Source organism: Electrophorus electricus, chromosome 4 (genome assembly GCF_013358815.1).
Source record: "Electrophorus electricus isolate fEleEle1 chromosome 4, fEleEle1.pri, whole genome shotgun sequence".
NCBI classification, from domain to species: domain Eukaryota; kingdom Metazoa; phylum Chordata; class Actinopteri; order Gymnotiformes; family Gymnotidae; genus Electrophorus; species Electrophorus electricus.
In genome coordinates, this window is record NC_049538.1 from 2,289,808 (window position 1) to 2,315,891 (window position 26,084).

A 26,084-nucleotide genomic window follows, 5' to 3' on the forward strand; every position below is an offset into this window, starting at 1 on the left:
GCGTAGGACGGGGTGGAGGGTGATGGGGTTGATGTTAATACCTGGTCTCTGCATAGCAATGACTGTGTCCTTACTGTACACTGAACCATGTTCTGATATATGAATAAAGTCAGGAAAATGACAGTGTGTTAATGTTTTCTCTCTCTCTCTCTCGCTCTCTCTGCATGTGTGTGATCTTTACTTAATTATTTCTGCTAAGGATTTCTTAAATTGTTTAACTGAGTAAACTCAGTATACTATGTGGGCTTAGTTTGCTAAGGGACAGTGCCGTTAGTATCTAATTAATTTTTTATTATTCAAACGCACACTTTAGATAAAAGTCCCGACACTACCGAACGCTTTCATGTGACGTCATCAATCAGCGCCGGAAAAAACCCTAAGCTAACGCGTTTGCAGTGACATGCAGCGGTAGGAGAGGGTCAACATGGTAGATGCGTGTATGTGTGTTCAGCGGTGCCGTGCGTCGCTGAGTCATCTGTGAGGTTTATTATGAGCGCAGCTAGGCTGGGCTGTAGAGCCTTCACCTGGCGCTTCGGTCAACGCGGCGTGGAGCTTTTTAGGACCATGGCTACGAACGTGAGGAAGACCAAGCCGCCGAAGGACACGTTACGGCATGTGAGGATGAGGGAGCACCGGAGACCCGGGGAGCAGCGTGGCCCGTCCACGGCCTACGTCCAGGTTGTGGGTGCTGGGAGCCGGGATAACGGAGCATCGCTGTACGTCTTCTCCGAGTACAACCGGTAAGGACGTTACAGACCCCTAAACGAGATATTGCAGACCCCTAAACGGGATAACGAAGCATTACTGTACGTCTTCTCCGATTACAACCGGTAACGACGTTACAAACCCATAAATGACCCCTAAACGAAACATTACAGACCCCTAAATGACCCCTAAACGAGATATCACAGACCCCTAAATGAGATAACGGAGCCTCGTTGTACGTCTTCTCTGAGTACAACCGGTAAGGACATTACAGCCCCCTAAACAAGACATTACAGACCCTTAAACGAGACATTACAGATCCCTAAACGGGATAAGGAAGCATCGCTGTACGTCTTCTCCTAATACAACCGGTAAGGACGTTACAGACCCCTAAATGGGATAACGAAGCATTACTGTACGTCTTCTCTGAGTACAACCGGTAAGGACGTTAGAGACCCATAAATGACCCCTAAACGAGATATCACAGACCCCTAAACGAGATAACAGAGCATCGCTGTATGTCTTCTCTGAGTACAACCGGTAAGGACGTTAGAGACCCATAAATGACCCCTAAACGAGATAACAGAGCATCGCTGTATGTCTTCTCAGAGTACAACTGGTAAGGACGTTGCAGACCCCTAAACAAGACATTACAAACCCCTAAACGGGATAACAAAGCATTGCTGTACGTCTTTTCCGAGTACAACTGGTAAGGACGTTACAGACCCATAAACGACCCCTAAACAAGACATTACAGACCCCTGAACGGGATAATGGCGCCTCACTGTACATCTTCTCCTAGTACAAGCAGTAAGGATGTTACAGATCGCTAAACGAGACATTACAGACCCCTAAACAGGATAACGGAGCCTCGTTGTACGTCTTCTCAGAGTACAACCGGTATGGACATTACAGCCCCCTAAACGAGACATCACAGACCCTTAAACGAGAGAACCAAGTATCGCTGTACGTCTTCTCAGAGTACAACTGGTAAGGACGTTACAGACCCCTAAACAGAGCCTGGACACTCGGGAGACTTCACCGTATAACCTGCTGCCTGTGTTTCTCTGCACTACACTTTAAGGGAAGTTGTCTGCATCATTCATATATTGGCAGTACTTCTCAGCACTGAGAAACAGATCAAATAACTCAATTCTATTGCTTTTCCTTTAGATACCTGTTTAACTGTGGGGAAGGGACCCAGAGAGTGATGCAAGAATACAAGTAAGGTTTGCTTGCAGCCGTCCCTTCAATAAAAGCACCCTAAAACGAGCTCACGTGGCAATGTTTTGTTTTCGTTTAGACTGAAGGCAGCTCGCTTGGACAAAATCTTTCTGACCAGGATGAGCTGGGCTACTGTGGGAGGTCTGTCAGGTATGTGGAGCATCACGCGCACTCACTGGGTTAGAACATGCTCCCGCCAGCTGCCATGCGTAGCTTTACGTGGTCTGCAACATTGCCAAATCGTCATAGTAATGTTACCTCCTTAAATATTAGTTATAAAAACGCCGCCGAAACACATACATTTGAACGTTTGGTCATTACCATAGTGTTCAGAAAAAGAACAGGCAGGCTAAAGGAACCTGTGTGTGTGTGTGTGTGTGGCGGAGAACGTTTGGGATGTTCCCAACACAAATACGCATACGGAAAAAGTGTGTCTGATGCTGACGTCTCCTTCCAGGAATGATCCTCACTCTTAAGGACATCGGGGTCCCTGAGTGTGTCTTGTTCGGACCACCACAGCTGGTGCGTATGGTTTTTCTCTTCCCCTTTGTCTCTGCCGCTCTCTCACTCCTATAAAGTGCTGGGTGGTCTAATATTGTACTACCTTGTTTTGTTTGTTTTACAGGAGAAATATCTGAATGCAATTCAAGTGTTCTCAGGGCCGCTAGATGATATCAACCTGTGTAAGTTTAACGTAGTTTTATGGGGCTGATCTGGACTGTGGCATGTCACATTCCTAACATGCTTTTGTTTCTTGGTGTCTCTAATTGTCTCGTCCTGACCAAAGCCATGAGAGCCTGCAATGAGCCGGACTTTAAAGATGACACCATGACTGTCAGTCAAGTGCCCATCTATGGTGAGAGCTAAGCCCGCACCTGTGGGTGCCTATACAGGTGTACTATAGTAGATGTGTTGTTAGACCGCTGCCTCAGACTGAGATACCTGAACTGAGGTGTGTCTGTGTGTGTGTACATGTGTATAGCTCAGCATTTAGGGCAGACAGTGAGGCATAGCAGCAGTCCGAGCAGTTCCAGCTCCAGCCAGTGGAGGGAGCTCTGGCAACCTGAGAATTGTACTGACAGCAGAGCGACACAGCCAGGAAGCTCAGGTGTGGTCCCTCATAGCTCACGGGAAAACTGTGTGTGGTGGTGTGTGGTGCTAGTGTGTAGTAGTGTATAACTATAGTACTTTATCCATCACACTGATCACAGCAGGATTGTGGACTGCCTGGTCTCTTGAGAGCCATATGATCTCATAATAAAGACCTTTCCAGCATGTGTGCTATGAAAGGACCTCCCAGACATGAGAACTCCAGGCTTTGACAACATTAATGACCGTAATCCTCCTATTAAGTCTGTCTGGCTGGAAGTGGGCTGGTTTTGGCTGTACTGTGTGTTGTTGGTTCGTGTTGTTCCAGAAGGCAGAGGCAGATCAGCGAGGGCCTCCTCTCTGGTGGTGGCTTACGTCTGTAAGGTAATAATCTCGGCTCACAGTGCAGCGCCGTCATGGCTCCGCCAAACCTTCATTTCAGCAGAGTCCTCTTCTCGTTTTCCAGCTGCATCCAAAAAAGGGGAACTTCCTGGTGCAGAAGGCCAAGGAGCTGGGCCTACCTGTGTAAGTGAGGGTCTGATTACACAGAGGTTGACGATGGGCCTACCCATGTAAGTGAGGGTCTGATTACACAAAGGTTGACGATGGCCCTACCCGTGTCAGTGAGGGTCTGATTACACACAGGTCGACGATGGCCCTACCCGTGTCAGTGAGGGTCTGATTACACACAGGTCGACGATGGGCCTACCCGTGTCAGTGAGGGTCTGATTACACACAGGTCGACGATGGGCCTACCCGTGTCAGTGAGGGTCTGATTACACAGGTCGACGATGGGCCTACCCGTGTCAGTGAGGGTCTGATTACACAGGTCGACGATGGGCCTACCCGTGTCAGTGAGGGTCTGATTACACAGGTCGACGATGGGCCTACCCGTGTCAGTGAGGGTCTGATTACACAGGTCGACGATGGGCCTACCCGTGTCAGTGAGGGTCTGATTACACACAGGTCGACGATGGGCCTACCCGTGTCAGTGAGGGTCTGATTACACACAGGTCGACGATGGGCCTACCCGTGTCAGTGAGGGTCTGATTACACACAGGTCGACGATGGGCCTACCCGTGCCAGTGAGGGTCTGATTACACACAGGTCGACGATGGCCCTACCCGTGCCAGTGAGGGTCTGATTACACACAGGTCGTCGATGGCCCTACCCGTGCCAGTGAGGGTCTGATTACACACAGGTCGACGATGGCCCTACCCGTGCCAGTGAGGGTCTGATTACACACAGGTCGACGATGGCCCTACCCGTGCCAGTGAGGGTCTGATTACACACAGGTCGACGATGGCCCTACCCGTGTCAGTGAGGGTCTGATTACACACAGGTCGACGATGCTCTCACTGTCCTGTTTTACTCTTTAGGGGAACTGCTGCCATTGGACCATTCATATCTGCCTTAAAAGATGGCAAAAGTGTAACCTACGAAGGGAAGGAGGTAACCAACACACACACATGCGCACACACACACACACACACACACACACACACACACACACACACAGTTAATGCTGTTAGCAAGGCTTCACTTTAACTCTTCTGGATCCACCAATTAGACACCCATAGATTTTACAGGCATTGTGCAGTACTGTGGTATTTAAACCATTAAAATATTCTGCTAGACATCATACAAACTCTGAAATCAGAAGTTAAGTTTTACGTTAATTCTGTCCTGAAATGGAACTCCAGAGAAAATTGTTTGATCTGAGTGAGTCTGTGGAATATTCGTAATCCTTTAAACCTTCCCGGGTTTTCAGCTGTCAGATTATGGCTTCTTTGCATATTTCTGGAGGGAATGGGCTTGCAGGACCCGTAGCGAGGTAGGAGATTTGGGATAAAGCCGCAGAACTCTGCCGTGTGTTCCAGATCCACCCGGCGGAAGTGTGCACGCCTTCAGACCCGGGCCCCGTGTTCCTGGTCATCGACTGCCCCTCTGAGGAGTTCCTACAGCCCCTCTGCACCAATCCTGTCCTCGGAAGGTGAGCTCACCCTCTCCCGCTTCAGGGAGGGTTTTTCACCTCATGTGGTTCTTCTGTCTGCGTCGATCACTAAACTGATCACTAAACGTGACTTATTTATATCATAGCTATATTGTACATTGTTATATTGATCTCACACCCCCACCCCCCCCCGGTCCTCAGATATCAGGTTGGGGGTACGGAGGACAGCGCCACCCTGGTGGTGCACATGACGCCGGAGGCAGTGTTGAGGACAGAGGAGTACCAGCACTGGATGGAGAGGTAGGTGGTGCTGGCCTGTCCCGCATAGCTCTGGGATGGCAGGACAGTGAGCGTCTCGCGCTGTGTTTCCAGTCTGCGTGTTCTTCAGCAGTGCAGTAACGTGTGTCTGAGGACAGCTGTCTAGTGCGGCTCCGCTGGGTCTAAGGTGTGTGTGTGTGTGTGTGTGTGTGTGTGTGTGTGTGTCTGTCGTCCAGGTTCTCTTCCGGTACAGAGCACCTGGTCATGAACGAGCAGGTGTGTACCATTCACAACATCAGAAGCTACAAGATCCAGACGCAGCTGCACATGATCCACGCTGACATCTTCCCTGAGCTCCAGCACTATAGAACCACGGTAATGGTTGCTCACGGCGACAGCCCAGCATGGACCGCCATCTGTCTGCCTGATAGCAGGCCTTCTCATAATCTATCATCATGGCAAAGTATTCAAAAACGCACAAAATTCTTTTGTAACCTTACTTTTGACCATATAGTGCAATAGTACGTGGATACCCTCCTAATAATTGTGTTCAGGGGTTTCAGCCTTGGGTATGGCTAACAGATGTATAAAATCACTCAGTCATACAATCTCCATAGATCAACATTGGCAGCTCACCGATGTTAAACGGAACACCACAGTTTGCGAGATGTTAGTTTGTGAGATGTCGGCCCTGCCGGACCTGCGCGCTGTTCTTGTGAAACAGAAGCGTCTAGGAGCGACGCCAACTCAGCCACAGAGCGGTAGACCACGTGAGCTCACAGGGCGGTGCCAGGGGGTAGTGTTTGTGGTGGAGGGCTAGGTATAGTACAGGCGTATGTTCCAGGGTTTGGGCTAAGAGCTTTAGCAAAGGGTGATGTCCAGAGATCCTGTAGATCATTAGTGGCTTCTAACGCTGTGGCAGCAGTTTAGGGGAAAATCCCTCTCTAGCTCTAGAGGTCCTGCAGTGGTCTGCACCAAGCCCTGACCTTCACCCTGAACCCCTCTGGGACTCGCCAGAGTGTGGGGTTGTCCAGCATGCTCGTACAGGGGGCGCTGAACCCTCAGCCATCCAGTGCAATACAGAGGAAGGGGACACATGCTTGTTTACCTGTTCATCCAGGTTTGTCTGTCTGTCTGTCTGTCTGAAGGAGACCCAGGTTCCACTGCACGTGCCCAGTGTGAGAGCAGAGTGTCTCCTGAAGTACCAGTTGAAGCCCAAAGCCGAGTGGCAGCGGTGAGTTTCACAGATTGCAGTAACCTACCTTTCAGATCTCTACCACAATAAAGGTGCTGTGAAACAACAATATAATGCAATAAATGGGAAACTATATAAACTATCTAACGGCACAACAGAACATGACCCTGGACTCAGTCCATCTTCTAGTGATGAGACTTTCCTTTTACAGCTCCAGAATTCACTCCTCTGTGTTTGCATTTTTCTGATGTAGACTGCAAATCAGCCACTCTGGTTCAGGTTGCAGTAATCTAAAATTACAACAACCCATTCCAGATTGAGCCAGTTGATGGGTGAAGATGCACTTGATGCATTATGCCAGCGTACAGCTCAAATCCCCACCGCAAGTTTTCAAATCTTCCCCTTCACAGTCCCCTGACCTAGACCCTCTTGTTCCCAGATGAAGCCTAAAAAGGATGTGCATTGGACAGCCATTGTAGCTCTGCGTTTAGTTTGAGAACCAGCCTAAATGGTGTCTGGGAAAGAGCTCCAAAATGACTGCTGGAGTTGTAGTGATCTTTGAGCATACATTGAGCATACAGTTAGGGTGCCAGCTGTGTGTGTGTGTGTCAGTATAAACTAGCCACAGGGCGGTGTGAGGTCCAGATTTGCGTCAGCCAGCAGGGCCATGGCTCTCCTCTCCACACAGAAACTGTTTGCAGTAGAACTCGATTGTGACTACTCTCTCACTATTGTCACTTTCTCCGTTTGTCATCTTCACAGAGAAGTTTGCTTATTAGATGAAGTTAAATTAGATGAAGGTTTCTGTGTGTGTGTGTGTGTGTGTGTGTGTGTGTGTGTGTGTGTGTGTGTGTGTGTGTGTGTATGGGGGGGGGGGGTATGTACAGAGATGCCATCGTCTCCTGTAACAAGGAGGAATTTGCTCAGGAAGCTGCAGAGGTTCCAGGCTTCCTGCAGGAGGTGGAGAGATGCAGACAGTTCCAGGCTACAGATTCTGTCGTGCAGTCTGGTGAGAGATCCTGAGAGAGGGGAGGGGAGGTGAGGTGGGGTGAGAGGGGAGTGAGTGATCCAGGGGACCCTCCCTGCCCCACCAGCGCAAACACACTCCAACACACACACCTTCAGAGACCCACGCCACATGCTTAGAAGGCATACCTTGCCTTCCCTGGGCTGGTAAGGCCAGCTGTCTGGGTGAAGAGCCTGGTGTGGATAGGGGGATTGTAGATGCATTTTGGAGGTTGCTGTTGGCAACAACAGGACTGATGCTGTGGGTGTGCATGCGTAGCAGGCGAGGTGGAGAGGTATCCTGAGGTGGTGTTTCTGGGTACTGGATCAGCTGTGCCCATGAAGATCAGAAATGTCAGTGGAACTCTGGTCAATATCAGGTAGGTAACACACTCTTTACCCACATCACACTGCTGAGGTAACACACTCTTTACCCACTTTTCACAGCCCTGAGAAAGACAGCAGTGTTGGTCCTGTGTGTGTGTGTGTGTGTGTGTGTGTGTGTGTGTGTGTGTGTGTGTGTGTGTGTGTGTGTGTGTGTGCGTGCGTGCGTGCGTGCGTGCGTGCGTGCGTGCGTGCGTGCGTGCGTGCGTGCGTGCGTGCGTGCGTGCGTGCGTGCGTGCGTGCGTGCGTGCGTGCGTGCGTGCGTGCGTGTGTATGCGGTCCTCTCTACCTGGTTTAGCTCTTCTCACTCTGTGCTCTTGGATTGTGGAGAGGGCACCTTCGGTCAGATGTGCCGTCACTATGGCAACGATGTGGACGAGGTGTTGTCCAAGTTATCCACGGTGTTTGTGTCTCACATGCATGCGGACCATCACACAGTGAGTGCAGAGCCAAACACACACACACACACACACCAGTCAAGCCCAGTCCTATACTGGAGCCTATCACCAGTAGAGAAGCTGTAGCCATGTTGGAGTTGAGAGCAGAAAGACTTGGGTTAGATCAACTGTAGAAACCTGTGTGGAGTTGAGCTTTACTCTAGTCAGCATCCAAATAAAATGACGTTTTCTGCTGGGTTCAGACCAGAAGTGCAGGTTGGTGTGGAGGTATTGCTGGTTATTATTATTCATTATTATTCATTATTATAATAATAATAATAATTATTATTATTACTACTCATTATTGTTGTTATTATTATTATTATTATTATTAATTCAGTATTATTATTACTATCATTATTACTATATTATTATTATTATTATTAATTCAGTATTATTACTATCATTATTACTATATTATTGTTATTATTATTCATTCAGTATTATTATTATTATTCAGTATTATTATTATTCAGTATTGTTTTGCCTCGGTAGTCCAGTGCCTCATGTGCAGCATGTTTTAATACACAGGGGCCTTGTAGACAGTGTGACCTTTAACCTGCGTTCCTGTTTCACTTCAGGGCCAGTGCCGTGGAATAGACACGCCCCGTGGTGGGGTTGGAGGAATGTGCCTTTTATTGCACACTAATGTGAATGCTTTGTCTTTCCTTGTCCAGGGCTTGATTAACGTGCTGCTGCAGAGGGAGCGAGCACTAGTAAGCTTCCTCCTTTTCCCGAACTCCTGTCTGTCTGTCGTAGTCCGAGAGCAAATGTCCTTGGAGTCGGCTTTTCCGGACTGTGAGCCGCTCTGTCCCTGCTGTAGGAAACGCTCTCTGAGGGGTCACTTTATTAGGGCTGGGGCGTGATGTCTGACATGTCTCCAACAGGCTGCCGTACGGTTTACATATTTGTGTGCGAGATCTGGTTTGTCCAAAGTGCAGGTGGTGGCTGTACATTTTTAATATGCTTTTATGGAAAATGTACTTACTGTAAATACTGCACACATGTGACCCTATGAGTACAACATAGACCAAGGCCTTTAAATGCATGTGCAAAAATCTCCGGACATCACCTGCCCTTTTTAAAAAAGGTCACTGATTAAAGGAACAACCGGAAACATGACAGTTGTTTAGAGACGACTTGCCGCCAGGCATTTAACATTTAACACTAAACTTACTTTAATACAAGGGGACAGCCTGTAGGTGGCACTGCAGCACAGGACTAACCAGGAAAATCATCAGATTTCATCTGACATGCATTTTTAGTTTAATAAGTGTTCTTTTGTGTGTAAATGGTTGACATGGTCCTCTCTCTCTCTCTCCCTCTCTCTCTCTCTCACTATCTTTCCCTCTCTCTCTCTCTCACCCTCCCTCTCTCTCTCTCTCTCTCTCTCTCTCTCTCTTTCCCTCTCTCTCTCCCTCCCTCCCTTTCCCTCTCTCTCTCCCTCCCTCCCTCTCTCTCTCTCTCTCTCTCTCTCTCTCTTTCCTTCCCTCTCTCTCTCCCTCCCTCCCTTTCCCTCTCTCTCTCCCTCCCTCCCTCTCTCTCTCTCTCCCTCCCTTTCCCTCTCTCTCTCTCCCTCCCTTTCCCTCTCTCTCTCCCTCCCTCCCTCCCTCTCTCCCTCCCTCCCTCCCTCCCTCTCTCCCTCCCTCCCTCTCTCTCTCTCCCTCCCTCCCTCTCTCTCTCTTTCCCTCTCTCTCTCCCTCTCTCTCTCTTTCCCTCTCTCTCTCCCTCCCTCCCTCTCTCCCTCTCTCCCTCCCTCCCTCCCTCCCTCTCTCTCTCTCTCCTGTAGAACAGTCTGGGGAAGTCCTTCACTCCTGTTTACCTGATTGCGCCCACTGCCATCATGACCTGGCTCAGTCAGTACCACGACCACTGCCAGGAGATCCTCAGTCACATCAAGTAAGGTTCTGAACTCTGTGCCCTACAGTACGCCTTCAAAACTACACCTTTATCATTGCACATTCCACACCACACCATCCAAACTACACTACACCTTTATCATTGCACATGCCAGACTACACAACACCACGTCACGCAGCTCTGTGGTGCTGAACGGGTCTTGCTCTGTCCTCGGTTTGTATTGGTGTGTTTCAGCTTCATTCCAGCGAAGAGTCTGAGTGCGGGAGCTGCAGTGCCGCATTTTAAGACCAAGACCTGCATTCAGACCATCCTGCAGAAAACCGACCTGACTAAGGTAGTGCATGTCTGAGCACATCCCTATCTGAAAGAGCGTCACACTAGCTGCCTGATTTCAGGTGTGTGTGTGTGTTCCAGTTTCAGACATGTCTGGTCAGGCACTGTAAGAATGCATTTGCGTGTAGTCTGACCCATCAGTCTGGCTGGCAGCTGGTGTTCTCCGGAGACACCATGCCCTGTGATGCCCTGGCGGACATGGGTGAGTTCAACACACACACACACACACACACACACACACACACTTCACACTGGAACAGGCCAGACTGTGTGTGAATGCGTGCTAGTTCCTGAATAGCTGACCTGCTCAGAGAATTCAAACTCTGGTGCATGTAGAGGCAGAAAACCCTGCCTCTCCTCAGCTCTGAGTGTTTGATTTGCTAGAGGAAAATGAGTGACTTGAAACCCTTTCCTGTTTGCTGCTCAGTAAGGCCACGCCCCTCTTTCTCAAGGCATCACTTCCTCCTGCTGGGGTCAGATTTTCTACTGGACAGCGTTTTTCACACAGACATGCGCACGTTAGTTCTGGCATTACCACATCGAATGAGGCTTTTTATGTGACTGTATAGTAGAATCCAGTAAAATACACTAGTTACACACACAACACACGCACGCACATCCACCCCCACACCACACATGCTGCACATAAAACACAAAGAATCAGAAATCCTTGCGGAATGTGTGTGTGTGTGTGTGTGTGTGAGAGAGAGAGAGAGAGAGAGTGTTCTCTCTCACGCTGTGGTGTTATTGATCATCCCTGCAGACAGCATTGCCACACTGACTCCACATTACCCGCTCCTCTGTCTCCCACAATGCACCGCCCAGACCCCACGTCCAGCTACGATGCAAGAATTGATTACTAGCAGCTAACAGGGCATAGGGAGGGGCATGTGAGCATGTGCAGTGAACTGTGTGCACATGCGTGTGGAGCCATGCTTCACAGCTGTGTGTGTGTGTGAGAGAGAGTCCTGCTTCACGGTTGCGTGCGGCGCTGTGTTGCAGGAAAAAATGCAACACTGTTGATTCATGAAGCCACTCTGGAGGATGGAATGGAAGAGGAAGCCATAGACAAAAGACACAGGTACACTCACACACACACACACACACACACACGCACACGCACACGCACACACACGCACGCACGCTCACACGCACGCACACACACACACACGCTCACTCACACACACACTCACACACTCACATACACACACACACCCCCACACACACACACACACCCACACCCACACACACACACACCCACACCCACACACACCCACACACGTACGCACACACACACGCGCGCACACACACACACACGCACCCACACACACACACACACACACCCACCCAGTTGTCACACATGTTTCAGATCATCAAACACATTTAAAAATTAGACAAAAGACACAGGTACACACACACACACACAGGTGTCACACATGTTTCAGATCATCACACATTTAAAAATTAGACAAAAGATAACAAGTAAACACAAAATGAAGGTTTTTATTATTAAGGAAAAAATTAATCCAAACCTACATGGCCCTGTGTGAAAAAGTGATTGCTCCCTAAACCGAATAATTGGTTGGGCCACCCTTAGCAGCAATAACTGCAATCAAGCATTTGCGATAACTGGCATTGAGTCTTTTACAGCACTGTGGAGGAATTCTGGCCCACTCATGTTTGCAGAATTGTTGTAATTCAGCCACATTGGAGGGTTTTCGAGCGTGACCCGCCTTTTGAAGGCCATGTCACAGCATCTCAATCAGATTCAGGTCAGGACATTGACCAGGCCACTCCAAAGTCTTCATTTTGTTTTTCTTAAGCCATTCAGAGGTGGACTTGCTGGTGTGTTTTGGATCATTGTCCTGCTGCAGAACCCAAGTGCGCTTCAGCTTGAGGTCACAAACAGATGGCTGGACATTCTCCTTCAGGATTTTTTGGTAGAAAGCAGAATTCATGGTTACATTTACCACAGCAAGTCCTCCAGGTCCTGAAGCAGCAAAACAGCCCCAGACCACAACACTACCACCACCATATTTTACTGTTGGTATGATGTTCCTTTTCTGAAATGCTGTTACTTTTACGCCAGATGTAAAGGGACATACAGCATCCAAAAAGTTCAACTTTTGTCTCATCAGTCCACAGAGTATTTTCCCAAAAGTCTTGAGGATCATCAAGATGTTTTCTGGCAAAACCGAGACGAGCCTTTATGTTCTTTTTGCTCAGCAGTGGTTTTTATCTTGGAACTCTGCCATGCAGGCCATTGTTGCCCAGCCTCTGATGGTGGAGTCATGAACACTGACCTTAACTGAGGCAAGTGAGGCCTGCAGTTCTTTGGACGTTGTTGTGGGGTCTTTTGTGACCTCTTGGTTGAGTCATCGCTGCGCTCTTGGGGTAATTTTGGTCGGCCAGCCACTCCTGGGAAGGTTCACCACTGTTGCATGTTTTCGCCATTTGTGGATAATGGCTCTCACTGTGGTTTGCTGGAGTCCCAAAGCTTTAGAAATGGCTTTATAACCTTTTCCAGACTGATAGATCTCAATTACTTTGCATCTCATTTGTTCCTGAATTTCTTTGGATCTCAGCATGCTGTCTAGCTGTTGAGGATCTTTTCGTCTACTTCACTTTGTCAGGCAGGTCCTATTTAAGTGATTTCTTGATTGAGAACAGGTGTGGCAGTAATCAGGCCTGGGTGTGGCTAGAGACACTGAACTCAACTTTCCACAGTTCATTTATGTTTTAACGGCGGGGGGAATTACTTTTTCACACAGGGTCATGTGGGTTTAGATTTTTTTCCCTTAATGATGAAAACCTTCATTTAAAAACTGCATTTTGTGTTTACTTATGTTATCTTTGTCTAATATTTACATTTGTTTGATGATCTGATGTCTGAAAATTTAATTTTGACAAACATGCAAAAACAAATATGATATCAGGAAGGGGGCAAAAACTTTTTCACACCACTGTACACACACACACACACACCACACACACACACACACACACACACACACACAGGTACTGGTAGGTTCCACAGGTGGGGGACCAGGCTCCTTCCACCACCTGAGGCAGGTCTGTTGTTACCTCCCAGAGTGGCAGCACTGCTGATCCAGTTCATCCCTTCATCTAGGTAGAGTCTTGCATTATTACTATCCTGCCTCACCTCACCTCAGCACAGTTATGTTTTTACCGTCCTGCCTCACCTCAGCACAGTTATATTGTTACTATCCTGCCTCACCTCGGCACAGTTACATTATTAGTGTCCTGCCTCGCCTCACCTCAGCACAGTTACATTATTAACCCCCCTGCCTCGCCTCACCTCAGCACAGTGACATTGTTACTGTCCTGCCTCGCCTCATCTCAGCACAGTTACGTTATTCCCCCTTGCTGGGCCTCGTGGGTGTGTGATAACAGATGATCGAGTGCAGAGAGGGCTGCTTCCTCTGGCACTACAGTGCACTCGGCCACTGCTGAAATGGAAAAGTTTTCCTAAATATATGAGTTCTGCTGCTAACGGGCCACTCTTCACCGCCCAGCCGGACTTGCGCGGCCGCGTCGCACCGTATTGGATTCTCGGCCGAGATTGGCATCGATTTCCTTCGGCTCTGTCCTGCAGTTCATCGGCAGTCCTTCCCCCACTTTAAGAGTCTGTCTGGGTTTCTTTTAGGTACAGTATTGTACTGGAGGAAGGGAGAGGGGGAGTTCTGATCTTATCAGGAAAATGGAGTTCTGAAATGAGCAGAACTTCACTGAGCACTCCAGTAAACCCCAGCGCTCGCACACCTGCTGCCGTCAAGTGTGAAGTTCTGTCGGATATTACAACTCCGATTGGAGGTGTCCAGGACCTCTCCTGGAGCTGAGATTATATCGGCCCTTGCGCTGATGTTTTTTTGTGTCTGTAAAGCAACAGATCTCTGTTGAGCAGTAAGATTAGGGGATTGGGAATGTTCCAGGCGTGTAGCGTGTCCTCCGCACCTGCGAGAGCGAGATGGAGGCAGAGATGGGCAATGATGGGTCAGACCCTGGATCTGGAGCTCTGTGCAGTCTCACGTGACAGAAAGCAGGTCGACCATGCGGAAGTTGACAGTGTGGGATCTTAGCCTGGAGGAAGAAGTGGGATCATACAGGGATTGGCTAGTTTTCCTGTCTGGTTTCCAATGTGTTTGTTGAACCTGACCACTCCAGCATGGAGGAGCAGTGTAACTTTGTCCAGTCCAGTGATCGCCACGTCCTCAAAGCAGTCCGGGAGAGTGGAGGTTCGCTCTTGTTAGTCCCCTGTGTGTTGAGTGAGGTCATTTGTGCAGTGCAGTTCAGGCCTCCTGCCTCGCCTAGTTGGGGGGTGTGGTGTGACACTGGGGCGGGTGGTGTGACGCTGGGGCGGGTGGTGTGACTGGTGGGTGGTGTGACGCTGGGGCGGGTGGTGTGACTGGTGGGTGGTGTGACGCTGGGGCGGGTGGTGTGACTGGTGGGTGGTGTGACGCTGGGGCGAGTGATGTGACTGGTGGGTGGTGTGACGCTGGGGCGGGTGGTGTGACTGGTGGGTGGTGTGACGCTGGGGCGGGTGGTGTGACTGGTGGGTGGTGTGACGCTGGGGCGGGTGGTGTGACTGGTGGGTGGTGTGACGCTGGGGCGGGTGGTGTGACTGGTGGGTGGTGTGACGCTGGGGCGGGTGGTGTGACTGGTGGGTGGTGTGACGCTGGGGCGGGTGGTGTGACGCTGGGGCGGGTGGTGTGACTGGTGGGTGGTGTGACGCTGGGGCGGGTGGTGTGACGCTGGGGCGGGTGGTGTGACGCTGGGGCGGGTGGTGTAACTGGTGGGTGCTGTTCCTCTCTCTGTTCGAGCAGCACGACCTCGCAGGCCATCAACGTGGGGATGAAGATGGGGGCGGAGTTTATCATGCTGAACCACTTCAGCCAGAGGTACGCCAAGATCCCCCTGTTCAGCGACAACTTCAACCAGCGCGTAGGAATCTCCTTCGACCACATGAGGGTGAGCCATGTGCAGCCCCCAACCCTAAAAGCTAGTTTGAACTTTTAGTGGTTCCTCCCCTACCTCCAGAGTAAGTATTGAGAATTCAGGTTGGATTCTGCTTGTGATGTGCATTACAGATCCGGCTGGGAGATTTCCAGATCCTTCCACGACTGCTGGCGCCCCTGAGGGTCTTGTTTGCTGAGGAACTCGAGGAAATGGAGGAGAAGAGAGGAAGAAGAGAACTGAAGTCAGGGAAAACTTTGGAGGTGGAGTCTAACTGGAAGGCAGAGATATGTGCAGGAAAAAGAGGTGGGGACAGCAGAGATCAGGAGGAGCTTAACCAGTTAATGACCTCAAAGAGGCTGAAGGCCAACTGAGCTTCGAGCCAGAGAGAGGCGGGTCACAGAACTGCTGGGACAGAGCTGTAGCTGGCTGAGCTAATAGATATCAGGTGACCTGTGACCCAACCGATGAGGAGCCTCGGCATGTTTTCAGTTTTTCATGAAATCCTTAGTTTGAGTATGTGACGAGAGCATGAGAGTGGTTGGCACACTGCTGCCCCAACGCGAGGAGATGCCACCACATGACACCTTCCACACCCTGGGGCTTCCCACATCAGCCACGGTAACTGACAGGAGCTCTCAGGGGCAGTGGGAGGGGCTTAGGACATGCACCGGAGCCTCTGGGGCAGTGGGAGGGGCTTAGGACATTTATTGCTGATGTAACCCCTGTGTTTTCTTACTATTGTTTGAGTGATTGGTTATTGATCAGTTGATCTCTAGTTTGAACAGGATGGTTTTCCTTTTCTGATCGCTAATGCATATTTTCTGTGTGTAATATTATTTACATAAAGCTAAGCTCTTTTCTGTTTTAAAAAAATAAAAATATACATCTGAATTAAAGTTAGTATTCAGAGATGATTAATGATAACATTAAGGGGCATTTACTAAATGTAGCTGTTTCCTGCATTTCCTGAATGTATTGTCAGTCGGAATAATTAAAACCATGAATGACTAGTCATAATCCATGGAACTGTCAGTGTGGGTCACATGACTTCAGTAGCTCAGGATGCAGGTGTGTTGAGCTCTGGTTACATTCACACAGGGAGACGGTGTTCCAGGTGAGTGTGTGTGTCTTGCATCCAAACTCATCATCGTTACCATCTCGTCACTCCATCCCCTCCAAATGCTAGTGGGAGAAGGGTTCGATGTTTGACTTATCATGGGGATCACATAAACACTTAAGCCAATGGAAGTTAATAGTTTTAACACCATTTTTGTTTATTTTCAAAGATTAAGTAATAAACCACATGCTAAAAGGCTTGTGGAACTGTGAGTGTGTGTGTGTGTGTGTACAGCACAGGGAGGTTCACTAGTGTCACCTCCCTCTGTACACACAGATCACTAGTGTCCTCATCGTTGTGTCTGCTTTTAACATCTTAAACAATCTTTATAATTTAACAGAAGTGCATCTGACTTCTGGCACAGATGTCTTCTGTCCACAGGGCTCAGATAAACTGGTTTAACTGATTTTTGCAGGACACCTCAATGTTGATGCTCATCAATACAGTGACTGAACATGATCTGAGCAGTAGTGTACAAGTGAGCTGTGTTAATGGTGAGCACAAGGGGGCACTGTGTGCCAGTGGATGGACTGCAGTAGCGTTGCCGTCTACAGGACTCACCCAGCGATGTGGTGGAGGTCCCCAGTAGCTGTGTTTGCCCAAAGTGCTGGTGCTACCAGAGCGTTGTGCGTACACACAGGAGGCCCTGAGTGTATCCTGTTGTGATGGGATGCGCATGTCTCTGTCTCCCTTTCCTTACAGGGACACTATAGGCTTTAGAGCTTTGTAACTAAATCTGTCTGTCAGTCTAGGTTTTTTTTTTACAAGGAGGAGAAATGAGGCAGACAGGTAAAAGAGGCGCCCAACCAGAGACGCCGTCGTTAGGCACTCTAGACGAGGAAGAAGCAGTGAAGGTAAGATAGCAGGCAGAGACTGTCCTGTCAAACTGGGCAGAGTGACGGGACGCGGGACAGCTGTGGTCCTGGAGGTGCGTTATGCAGTGAGGACCTTCCAGTATGCTGTGTGTTGAGAAAGTTATTCCTCACACTGGCCACCGCCCTCGGTTTACGTCTCTGTGACACAAGGTAGTCCTCTGCTGTCATCTGCCTGTGCTATGTGTCTGTGTGTGACCTTGCACATGTTTGAGAGAATTAGCATTGTTTGTGCTAGAAAGAGTTAAAGCCGACCACAGAAAGGCTGAAATGTGTGTTTTGTCTCAGTGCCAAGGTATCAAAAGTCCACATGGGAGTTCTGATCTCCATTTCAGCATTTTAGTGTCCTCATGCAGCCCCTCCCCTTGAACCTTCTCTCTCTCTCTCTCTCTCTCTCTCTCTCTCCCTCTCTCTCTCCCTCTCCCTCTCTCTCTCTCTCTCTCTCTCCTGTCCATTCTTGCCTCCCCCTCTCTTGATACCTACAGACTGAAGCTCGTCTGATGGAGATCTGAACAGAGATGAGTCAGAGCCAGTCATGTCATGTCTCTCTGGCTTGTGATCTTCAGCTCCTCTGGGTGCTCCCGTGATGATGTGCTGCGTGCGGGGTTGAACGGGACTTCTGCAGAACGATCAAGTCCCGCTTGAGTCCTGCTGCCAGTGGAGCACAGCCTCCTTTGAGCCAAACCAGGCTGACCCACACACTGCTTTGACATTCCACAGCAGTTTCCACTGATGTCCGTTGGAGGTGCCCACACTACCTTTGCCACGGAGCTGCTTCATATATGACCGGCTGCGTGGAGCACATCGAGCGTGAGCGTTATCCTTCCTGTAGCTGGTCGTCCTAGTTAGCTTCACTGCGGCGCTAGTCCCCCGGGTGTAGGCTGACAGTCGGCACGAGGGATACAGACTCCTACTGTACCACACCGTGATGATGACTTCGTTCTGACTGGGCCCTCACAGAGGGATTATGGGAGATACAGGACAGAGAGACAGCGCTCCAGAACGGCTCCAGGTCAGTGGGTGGAGGCTCTTGATCTCAGCCTTGGTGGGTGTGTTGGGTGGATGAGTGACTTGAGGTGGGGGTGGCTATTCTTACTTTGAGCCTTTTGTACAGTAGTTATTACTGAATATGGGTTAGCCCCTTAAGGGACCATCACTAAATTCAGTTTAATGAAACTGAGTGCCTCTCCTCTCCTCTCCTTCTGACGGACCACATGCAGGTCTTCCCTGCTTCCCAGGCTAGTCCAGACCAGTCCAGGCCAACGCACTCCGCTGGTCTTGCCATCCTGCACTACTCAGCATGGTGTGACTTTTTTTTAACCTGAAACAGTGGTGGGTGGAACCACCTCTGAAATTCACAACACTTTGATAGCTTTAGTTATTCCAAAACAGTTGAAGGTAAAATACATTTGTTTACTGAAGCGCTGGAAGTCTTTGCATATCGGTTCCTGTTGTCTAGTAAGAGGTTGTTTTTGAACCTCTTGAGATGTAGAAATGGAAGTGCTGTGTTGAATAAATGAGGCCGACAGACACGACTGGGCTGAAGTCAGAGAGCTATGGCGTCTGTGTTTATAGTCTAAATATAAGGCCAGATTATGAGACGGTGGTCTCTCTCACTCACACACTCACACACACAGGCATGTTTTCTCCTAATCAGCGCATGGACACACTTCCCTATAACTGCCAGACACACACACACACACACACTTCCTACTAATCACCATACGCACACGCACACACAGGACGGGGCCAGTTGCCAATCAGATCCACTCTGATCTAGATTGTGCTTCACACTGTTAGTAACGACGTTGCTTCTCCTGACCCACTGCAGCTTTCAGTATTTTACACAGCTGTGCTTTCTTTTCTTTCCATGTCTCTCTTCCTCTGACTCAATCTCTTCCCTTTTTCTCTCTGTCTCTCCCTCCATCTCTCTCTCCATGTCCGTGGACACCCAAGCCGGCGAGGACACGAGCATGCTCCAGCGCATGCGCCGGCCGTGGTTCCTCCACAGATCAGCGTGAGTTCTGCAGCACAGGCTGGTAATAGCCTGTGGAGTCCACCCGCGCTGGGCCCAGGTGCCTCGCTGACCGTCAGTCAAATGCTGCGCCGTGTCCAACCGTACGGCTCTGTCGAAGGCCATTAAAATCTCCTGCTGAATAAAGGATCGAAGCTGTAGTGATCAGAGGAAGAGCGATTGAGTAGGATAGGAAGAATGAAAGCAAAAGTGTATGAGCGAGAGTGAGATTAAGGGGAGGGGCTGCATGAGGACACTAAAATGCTGAAATGGCGATCAGAACTCCCGTGTGGACTTAAGATACATTGGTACTGAGACAAAACACGTTTCACTCTTTCTTTGATGGGGTGGGGAGAGAGAGAGAGAGAGAGAAGACTAGGTTCTGAAGCAGCAGTCCATTTCCAGGGCATTACAGCACACCTCAGGACATCAGTATTCTGGGTGACCCACGCAAGCCTGCTTGTCTTGCTGGCTCTCAGCAGGTTGGGTTTGGATCAGCGGGACGCTAGGGAGTCTCTGGGAGACCAGGCACCTCCTGGTGTTGCATGTCAAATCAGCAAATGCCCCCCTCCGCCTGGTCTCCATTACCCAAACCACTGGAGACTCAGTACCAACAAACTCACCTACTGTAACAGTGGCGAGGTGAGGGAGAGCCACTGGTCACCGCAAAGATTTGGGATTTTCTGGATTTGCCAATGTTTCCGATTTGCTGAGTACATTTATGTAAAGTACTTTTTCTGCAGTTCCCCTTTTGCTCTTCAAACTTCTGAGAGTTTGCAAGAGGACTAAATAAGCACTAAAAGGAAACAGAACACTGAGGGCACTCAAATATTATTGAGTGTCTTCTCTGCTTTTATGAGGAACAGCCGTTTTAAGAAAACAGTAAATGGACTGCGGTTTCATTATCAAGGGTCAGAGCTAAATACTTCAGGGCAAGAAGTGTCCAGGAGCACTGGTTTGAGATGAACTCTGCTGGGTGGTAGATGTCCAGCAGCAGGGTTGGAGATGAATTTGCAGATCTCCAGGAGCAATGGAGCAGAATCTGCTCGGAACATCAGCATGTAGCATTAAAATAGCTCGTGCGTGCTGGCCTAAATGGGCCAGTGCAGGTGTGGTTAGTGCATGCGGGTGCCCTGCTAACTCTGGCCTCAACTTGGCACTAAAGTTGTTGGTGCACTAACTGTGCACATCATCTTCATGACGATGACCCCCTCGTGTGGGAGGAGAGAAACTTGCTGGGCTTCCCGCACAGGGGCGGTGGCGGTCACGCCTGCCCTGGCGCTACTCCAGATGACCCCGCAGTGTGCTGCAAACTGAGAAGAAGCAGGTGTGAGCGTGAGCAGGTGTGACCGACACCAGTGATTGCGGCCTTGGGAATGATGCCGCTCGTGTGGCTTCACACACACACCCACACACACACACACGCACAGGCTCTGTCACCTGTCGCTGTTTGGACACTAACACTGATGAGTAGATGTATCCCACTCTCTCACCCTCAAACTAGTGAGAATGAACCTTGAAGCAATTTCTCTCTCTCTCCCTCTCACTCTCTCATTCTCTCTCTCTTGCTATATCCCTCTCTTACTCTCTCTGTCATTTTCTCATCTGCACCATGTTGACACTCTTAAATCCACCACACCTGACCTTGGAAACTCCAAAAATACCAAAAGCAGGTTAGTTTCCAGCGCCCTCTTACGTGCTCCGGTAGGGGGCTGCTCTGAAAGGGATATCTTGTGGTGTTCATTCCCCTTCTGTTCGTGTTATTACTAATTTAATACTCGTTCGTTTAGAGATACGGAAAGAAGTCGTATAGAGGAGAGGAAGACGAAGATGATGGACAGAGCTTGTCTGAAAGGAGTGAGAGAGGTTCATAAATGTAGTGAGAGGACATGAGGTTGTGTGTGGGGGAGGAGGGCAGCTCTGCTCCTGGCCATTAAGAGCTTTATTAAAATGCTTATAGCTTCTCTTCCAATAAGGTCTCCAGGGGAAAAAAAGCATCTGTTTTGTCTTCTGGAGCAGAATGACAGTAACTGGAACCCTCACATGGTTATGGTAAAAGGCTCGGCTCTGAGTAGGAAACGTCCCTTCTCAGAAAAACTCAGAACAAATCCAATTACCAAAAATCGTAACTAAAAAAAAGAAACCGAACTAACAGGAGGCAGATTTACCCTGCATGGTAAAACAAACCAAAACCACTGCGGACCACTTATTATATTAAACGACCACTTAAGACAGTTCAGTTTGTGTCCAATTTTGTGCCCCAATGAATGAAAAATGGACCAAATATTCTAAAGTCAGCCTGCGTTTTAACTAAACCAACTACCTAAGACCAGAGAACCATGGGCCTAGGCAAGGTAACCATGGTGACAAACAAGTACGGCAGTTACTGTTAAGACATTTGAGCCACGCTAAAGACTCCTGTTTTCTTTGACATGGTAACCCAGCGCAGAGCGACAGGGAGCAGGACAGGGAGGCGTGCTTCCGTGGGCTTTCCCACCGCAGCCGGAAATTCACAGTTTCTTTTGTGGTATATTCAGGAAGTTTCTTCTACATTTTGTTCGAAATGTACTGGTACATCAGGTGTGTGACCAGGCTGCTGTTAGCCTGGTAGGTAATTTCAAGGCTACATAAGCGTGTAGTGATCAGTTACTGGAAATTGGGAAAATGTTTTGAGTGGCAGCTCCATAAACCAGTAGCCATCTGTCAGTTCTGGTCCAAATTCTTCAGCTAAGTTATTAGCTAAAATGATAGATAAAAGCTTAAAGAATTAAAAAGATGTTGGCTAATCCCACACTTCCCCTACATTTATGTAATATGCCAAGCTGGAGTTTTCCTGTGCTGGGTGAGGTTTTTCTTCCATTTGGTTGCATTTCTGTGATCCAGATCATTTCTGTTCATGTGTGGTTAGTAGGTTAGCATGACTGTCGAGAATTCCCTGGACGCGCACTAGCAAAAGGCCCTGCTCTGGCGCGCTGCCTGGTTACCAGTGTCCTACGAGGCCCGATCTGTTTGTACTCCAGCGTGGGCTGACGCTGTGCAGCAATACCTCATAACAAAGGCTTGCGCGCTCGAGCTCTGCGTCTCGTGCTGATTGACTGCGCGGGATTATTCGCTTACGTCAGCGCAATCTTCTCTACAGCAGCGTGTGCATAAAGGCGCGACAGGAACAAACGGGTTTGGCTGAGTCGTTCTCCCAAACGCACGCTCCCATCAGAGCCGTTCTTCAGCCCAGGTCTCCCGCCCGGTCCTGCCCATTTGCAACAGAGCTAATTTAATCGGAACAGGCCAGCCTTTAACCGTTGCCACGCCATTGTGGCCTAATCTTGGCATTTTCAAGTGAGGGTATTCATATTGGAAAATGAAATGAGAACAATGCAGCTTATCAGTTTTCCTGGCGATCACGAACTGAGTTGTCAAAGGAACGCAGACGCGCTATCGGAATAAAAGCTGGCAGGGGTCAGTGTGTAGCTATTGTAAACTCATTCTCAGAATATTAGTTGGTTCGCGCGAACGCAGGCCTATCACGCTTCTGGTCCGGCCTCACTGGCTGCGTCCCCATGTGTGCAGTTACGCGTGCGCCGCGTGCCGTGGGCTGTATTCCTATCACTGAACGCACGTCAGAACTCTGCAGCAAACGGCGTGGTCTTGTGGTTTATGTGGTAAAACACTCCGGGGGTCTCTGGAGGGGTACGGAGATTCATCCCCCGGTTGCTATGCGGTGATTTCATGACCTTCAATGACCTTGTTTTCGACGAACGCGTTCAGTCTGGCTAGTCTATTTATTTGTGTCAAAACCTGATCCTGTATGATCTGATGCAGCGGTCACCAGTAATTTGATAGGGTGCGTAAATGATCTACACAGCGTTCTACCCTTAGGTTTATTCTAAATTGTATTAAAAACAACAACTATGAAACTAGCAGAGCAGTTATGTCTTTCAGGTAAATAAATGAACCCAAGGCGAACCGTTTTATCACAGAACAACTGTTACACGTGCGTATGGAGACGTTGTCTGCGTGATTGATGGACAGCATTACTTAATCCTGCTCTGGACAAGGCCTGATAGAGTTGATTTATCTCCGCGCTGTCGCGGTGAGCGGCATAGCGAGCATGTGGGAGGCAGCATGCGGTGTAGTCAGAGAAGCAGCAGTCATTAACAGGCGGAGGAGAGCAGTCCCTAATCCTTACCTCTGTGACGGCATGACTGACAGCGCACAGACGCGGAGTGTGCCGCCTGATTGTTTTGTTTTAATACAGTAATGAGGAACACGCAGCGTGGGAGCGTTTAAAGGATACCACACTCTCACCATTCCTCAAAGTTGTCCCCTTGTGGAACTTTCCGGATTTCTTGCTGAATGAGAATTTTAGTAACTTTTAATCAGTCCTTGGGCAAACCAGTCTCTCTCTCTCTCTCTCCCTCTCTGAGATTAGGTGTTTTCATGTGTTTGAAGACGTTTTTATGCTTTGGATGTTTCTAATATACGGTGTTAAAAACTGTGTATGGGAGGGGGTCAGTGCTTTGATACGACCTCGTGCAGAATAATTAGCTCACCTGAAATAATTAGCGTTAGGTTTACGTTGTGGTGCTGTGCGTTCACGAGCAGTAGAACAATGGAACTGTGGAAACATTTTTACTGCTGAATCCTGGAAACCTTGTGGCTTGTGTCAGTGCTTTTCCAGTATCATTCTATGCAAAGATATTTCTAAAAAGTTCAGTGTTATTCGGTTACTCTTTGTAAAAGCTGAATTACGTTAAGCCTCACAGAGGCGGGTGACCGCTGTGGAGGGCGGACATGCGTTATCGCCCGACCCTCACAACTGCCTTTTACTGAGGGCGTGTCCGCTGTCGCTTCCGTGTGTTTAAATCCTCCTTGTGTGTTAGGACTCTCTCTTGGTGTGGGTGTGGGTGTGTGTGGGTGGGTGTGTGGTCTTGCAATGCTGTCACTAAATTAAGCATTATGCTGGGGTTCCATTTACATTTACTATGGGTCTTAAGTCTGGAGAAAAAGGACCATTACGGTGCAGGGAGAGAGTATATGTGTTCCTGTTTGTGTTGCTTCTGTTTATCTGTAAATGCTTTGGCAATACAATATAATTTTGATATGCCAATAAACCAATAAAGATAATTTAATTTGTACTGAAATTGAAATTGACAGCACAACAGAGATAGAGAGATAGAGATATGAGAGTGACATTATTCATAAGAGCTCGTAAAATATTGCAAATTTTAAACCTCTACAATAAACAAACCCTAATTAATAAAACACAGGAAATTTATATGCTTTTTTTATTATCATTATATTGGTATAATCTGTAATAAATCCAAGAAAAATCAGGAAGTCTAGCCTCAATATACAGCAGGAGCTAGAAGACGTAAAAGCACTAAAAGATGCTAATAGCATCCAACACCAAACCTATAGCTATCGATCAGAAAGGGAGTGCTGTTGAGCATCGGTCCTGCTTCTGCCTTAAAGTACATTAATATATGTTCTTTTGTTTATATTTAATTCATCTGCAGCTAAAAAGCTAAATAAGATATGTGAGCTAGCCACATTACTACAGTGACATGAAAATGGACACGTTCTGTCAGAGGCAACAGATCCCCTCCCCCACTGCACAAACCATCCAATCACTGCTGTGCCCCTCCCCCACTGCACAAACCATCCAATCACTGCTGTGCCCCTCCCCCACTGCACAAACCATCCAATCACTGCTGTGCCCCTCCCCCACTGCACAAACCATCCAATCACTGCTGTGCCCCTCCCCCACTGCACAAACCATCCAATCACTGCTGTGCCCCTCCCCCACTGCACAAACCATCCAATCACTGCTGTGCCCCTCCCCCACTGCACAAACCATCCAATCACTGCTGTGCCCCTCCCCCACTGCACAAACCATCCAATCACTGCTGTGCCCCTCCCCCACTGCACAAACCATCCAATCACTGCTGTGCCCTGCTCACACTGCACAAACCATCCAATCACTGCTGTGCCCCTCCCTGCATAAACTATCCATGTTACCACTGTGCACCTCTCACACGAAAACATACAAATAGAATCTCCTCAGGAGAAGCCCAGTCTGGTTAATTGCAGACTACTCTCAAATAGGAGCCCAAATGACCAACCTTCTTTATAGAGAAAACAGGGACGCTTGTCTCACAGCCATCTGCAGTCATTATAAACAATTTTTTTTAAAAAGGAATCTGTAATGGGAGAGAAAATCCTAATCTGTAAACAAGAGCATGTCAGCACCACCTTCCTCACTGTTAATCTGTACCAGAATGGTGCAAGTGCTCCGAGGTGGCAAGCCTTGTCTCAGTAGTGTCGAACAAGACTTTAACACTCCTGAATCCACTACTGCAAGAGCAGAGTGGCCCAGAATCCAGTCTCAGGCTTCATAAACCCTCCACAAAACACAAACACAAGCTGCTAAAAACCCAGATATAATCTTCCCAACTGATTCAAATGGTAAATTCATTAATGAAGAATGGTTGGTTCCTGGAAGAAATGCAGTAATACTTTGGTGCCCCAAAACAGACACCATCTTCAAACTGCCGAACAAGGAAAACCTCCCAAAGGCCAGTCATTCATAATATCATTCGTGTGGGGACAAACGCCCTGAGTGTGTGGCAGATTCACAGATTTAGAAACACCAAACACAGT

The 26,084-nt window shown here is 48.7% G+C and overlaps 1 protein-coding gene across 2 annotated transcripts; it reads left to right on the forward strand.

Annotated features, from left to right (window-relative positions):
• The first annotated feature begins 373 nt into the window (after nt 1–373).
• Nucleotides 374–16,442, forward strand: elac2 (elaC ribonuclease Z 2). 2 transcript variants are annotated; one of them, XM_035525659.1, is made up of 24 exons: nt 374–740; nt 1,879–1,929; nt 2,009–2,079; nt 2,387–2,451; nt 2,555–2,612; nt 2,717–2,785; nt 2,912–3,037; nt 3,347–3,402; nt 3,485–3,543; nt 4,398–4,470; nt 4,899–5,011; nt 5,174–5,272; nt 5,467–5,605; nt 6,379–6,464; nt 7,313–7,434; nt 7,711–7,810; nt 8,113–8,251; nt 8,929–8,967; nt 10,041–10,150; nt 10,346–10,445; nt 10,526–10,646; nt 11,447–11,525; nt 15,289–15,433; nt 15,553–16,442. In XM_035525659.1, exons 1-24 carry the CDS (start codon nt 490–492, stop codon nt 15,790–15,792), a joined length of 2,511 nt encoding a protein of 836 aa, XP_035381552.1. In that variant the 5' UTR covers nt 374–489; the 3' UTR covers nt 15,793–16,442. The 2 variants fall into 2 exon arrangements, with proteins under 2 accessions (XP_035381552.1, XP_035381553.1); XM_035525660.1 differs by having other exon boundaries at nt 7,714–7,810.
• Nucleotides 16,443–26,084: the final 9,642 nt, after the last annotated feature.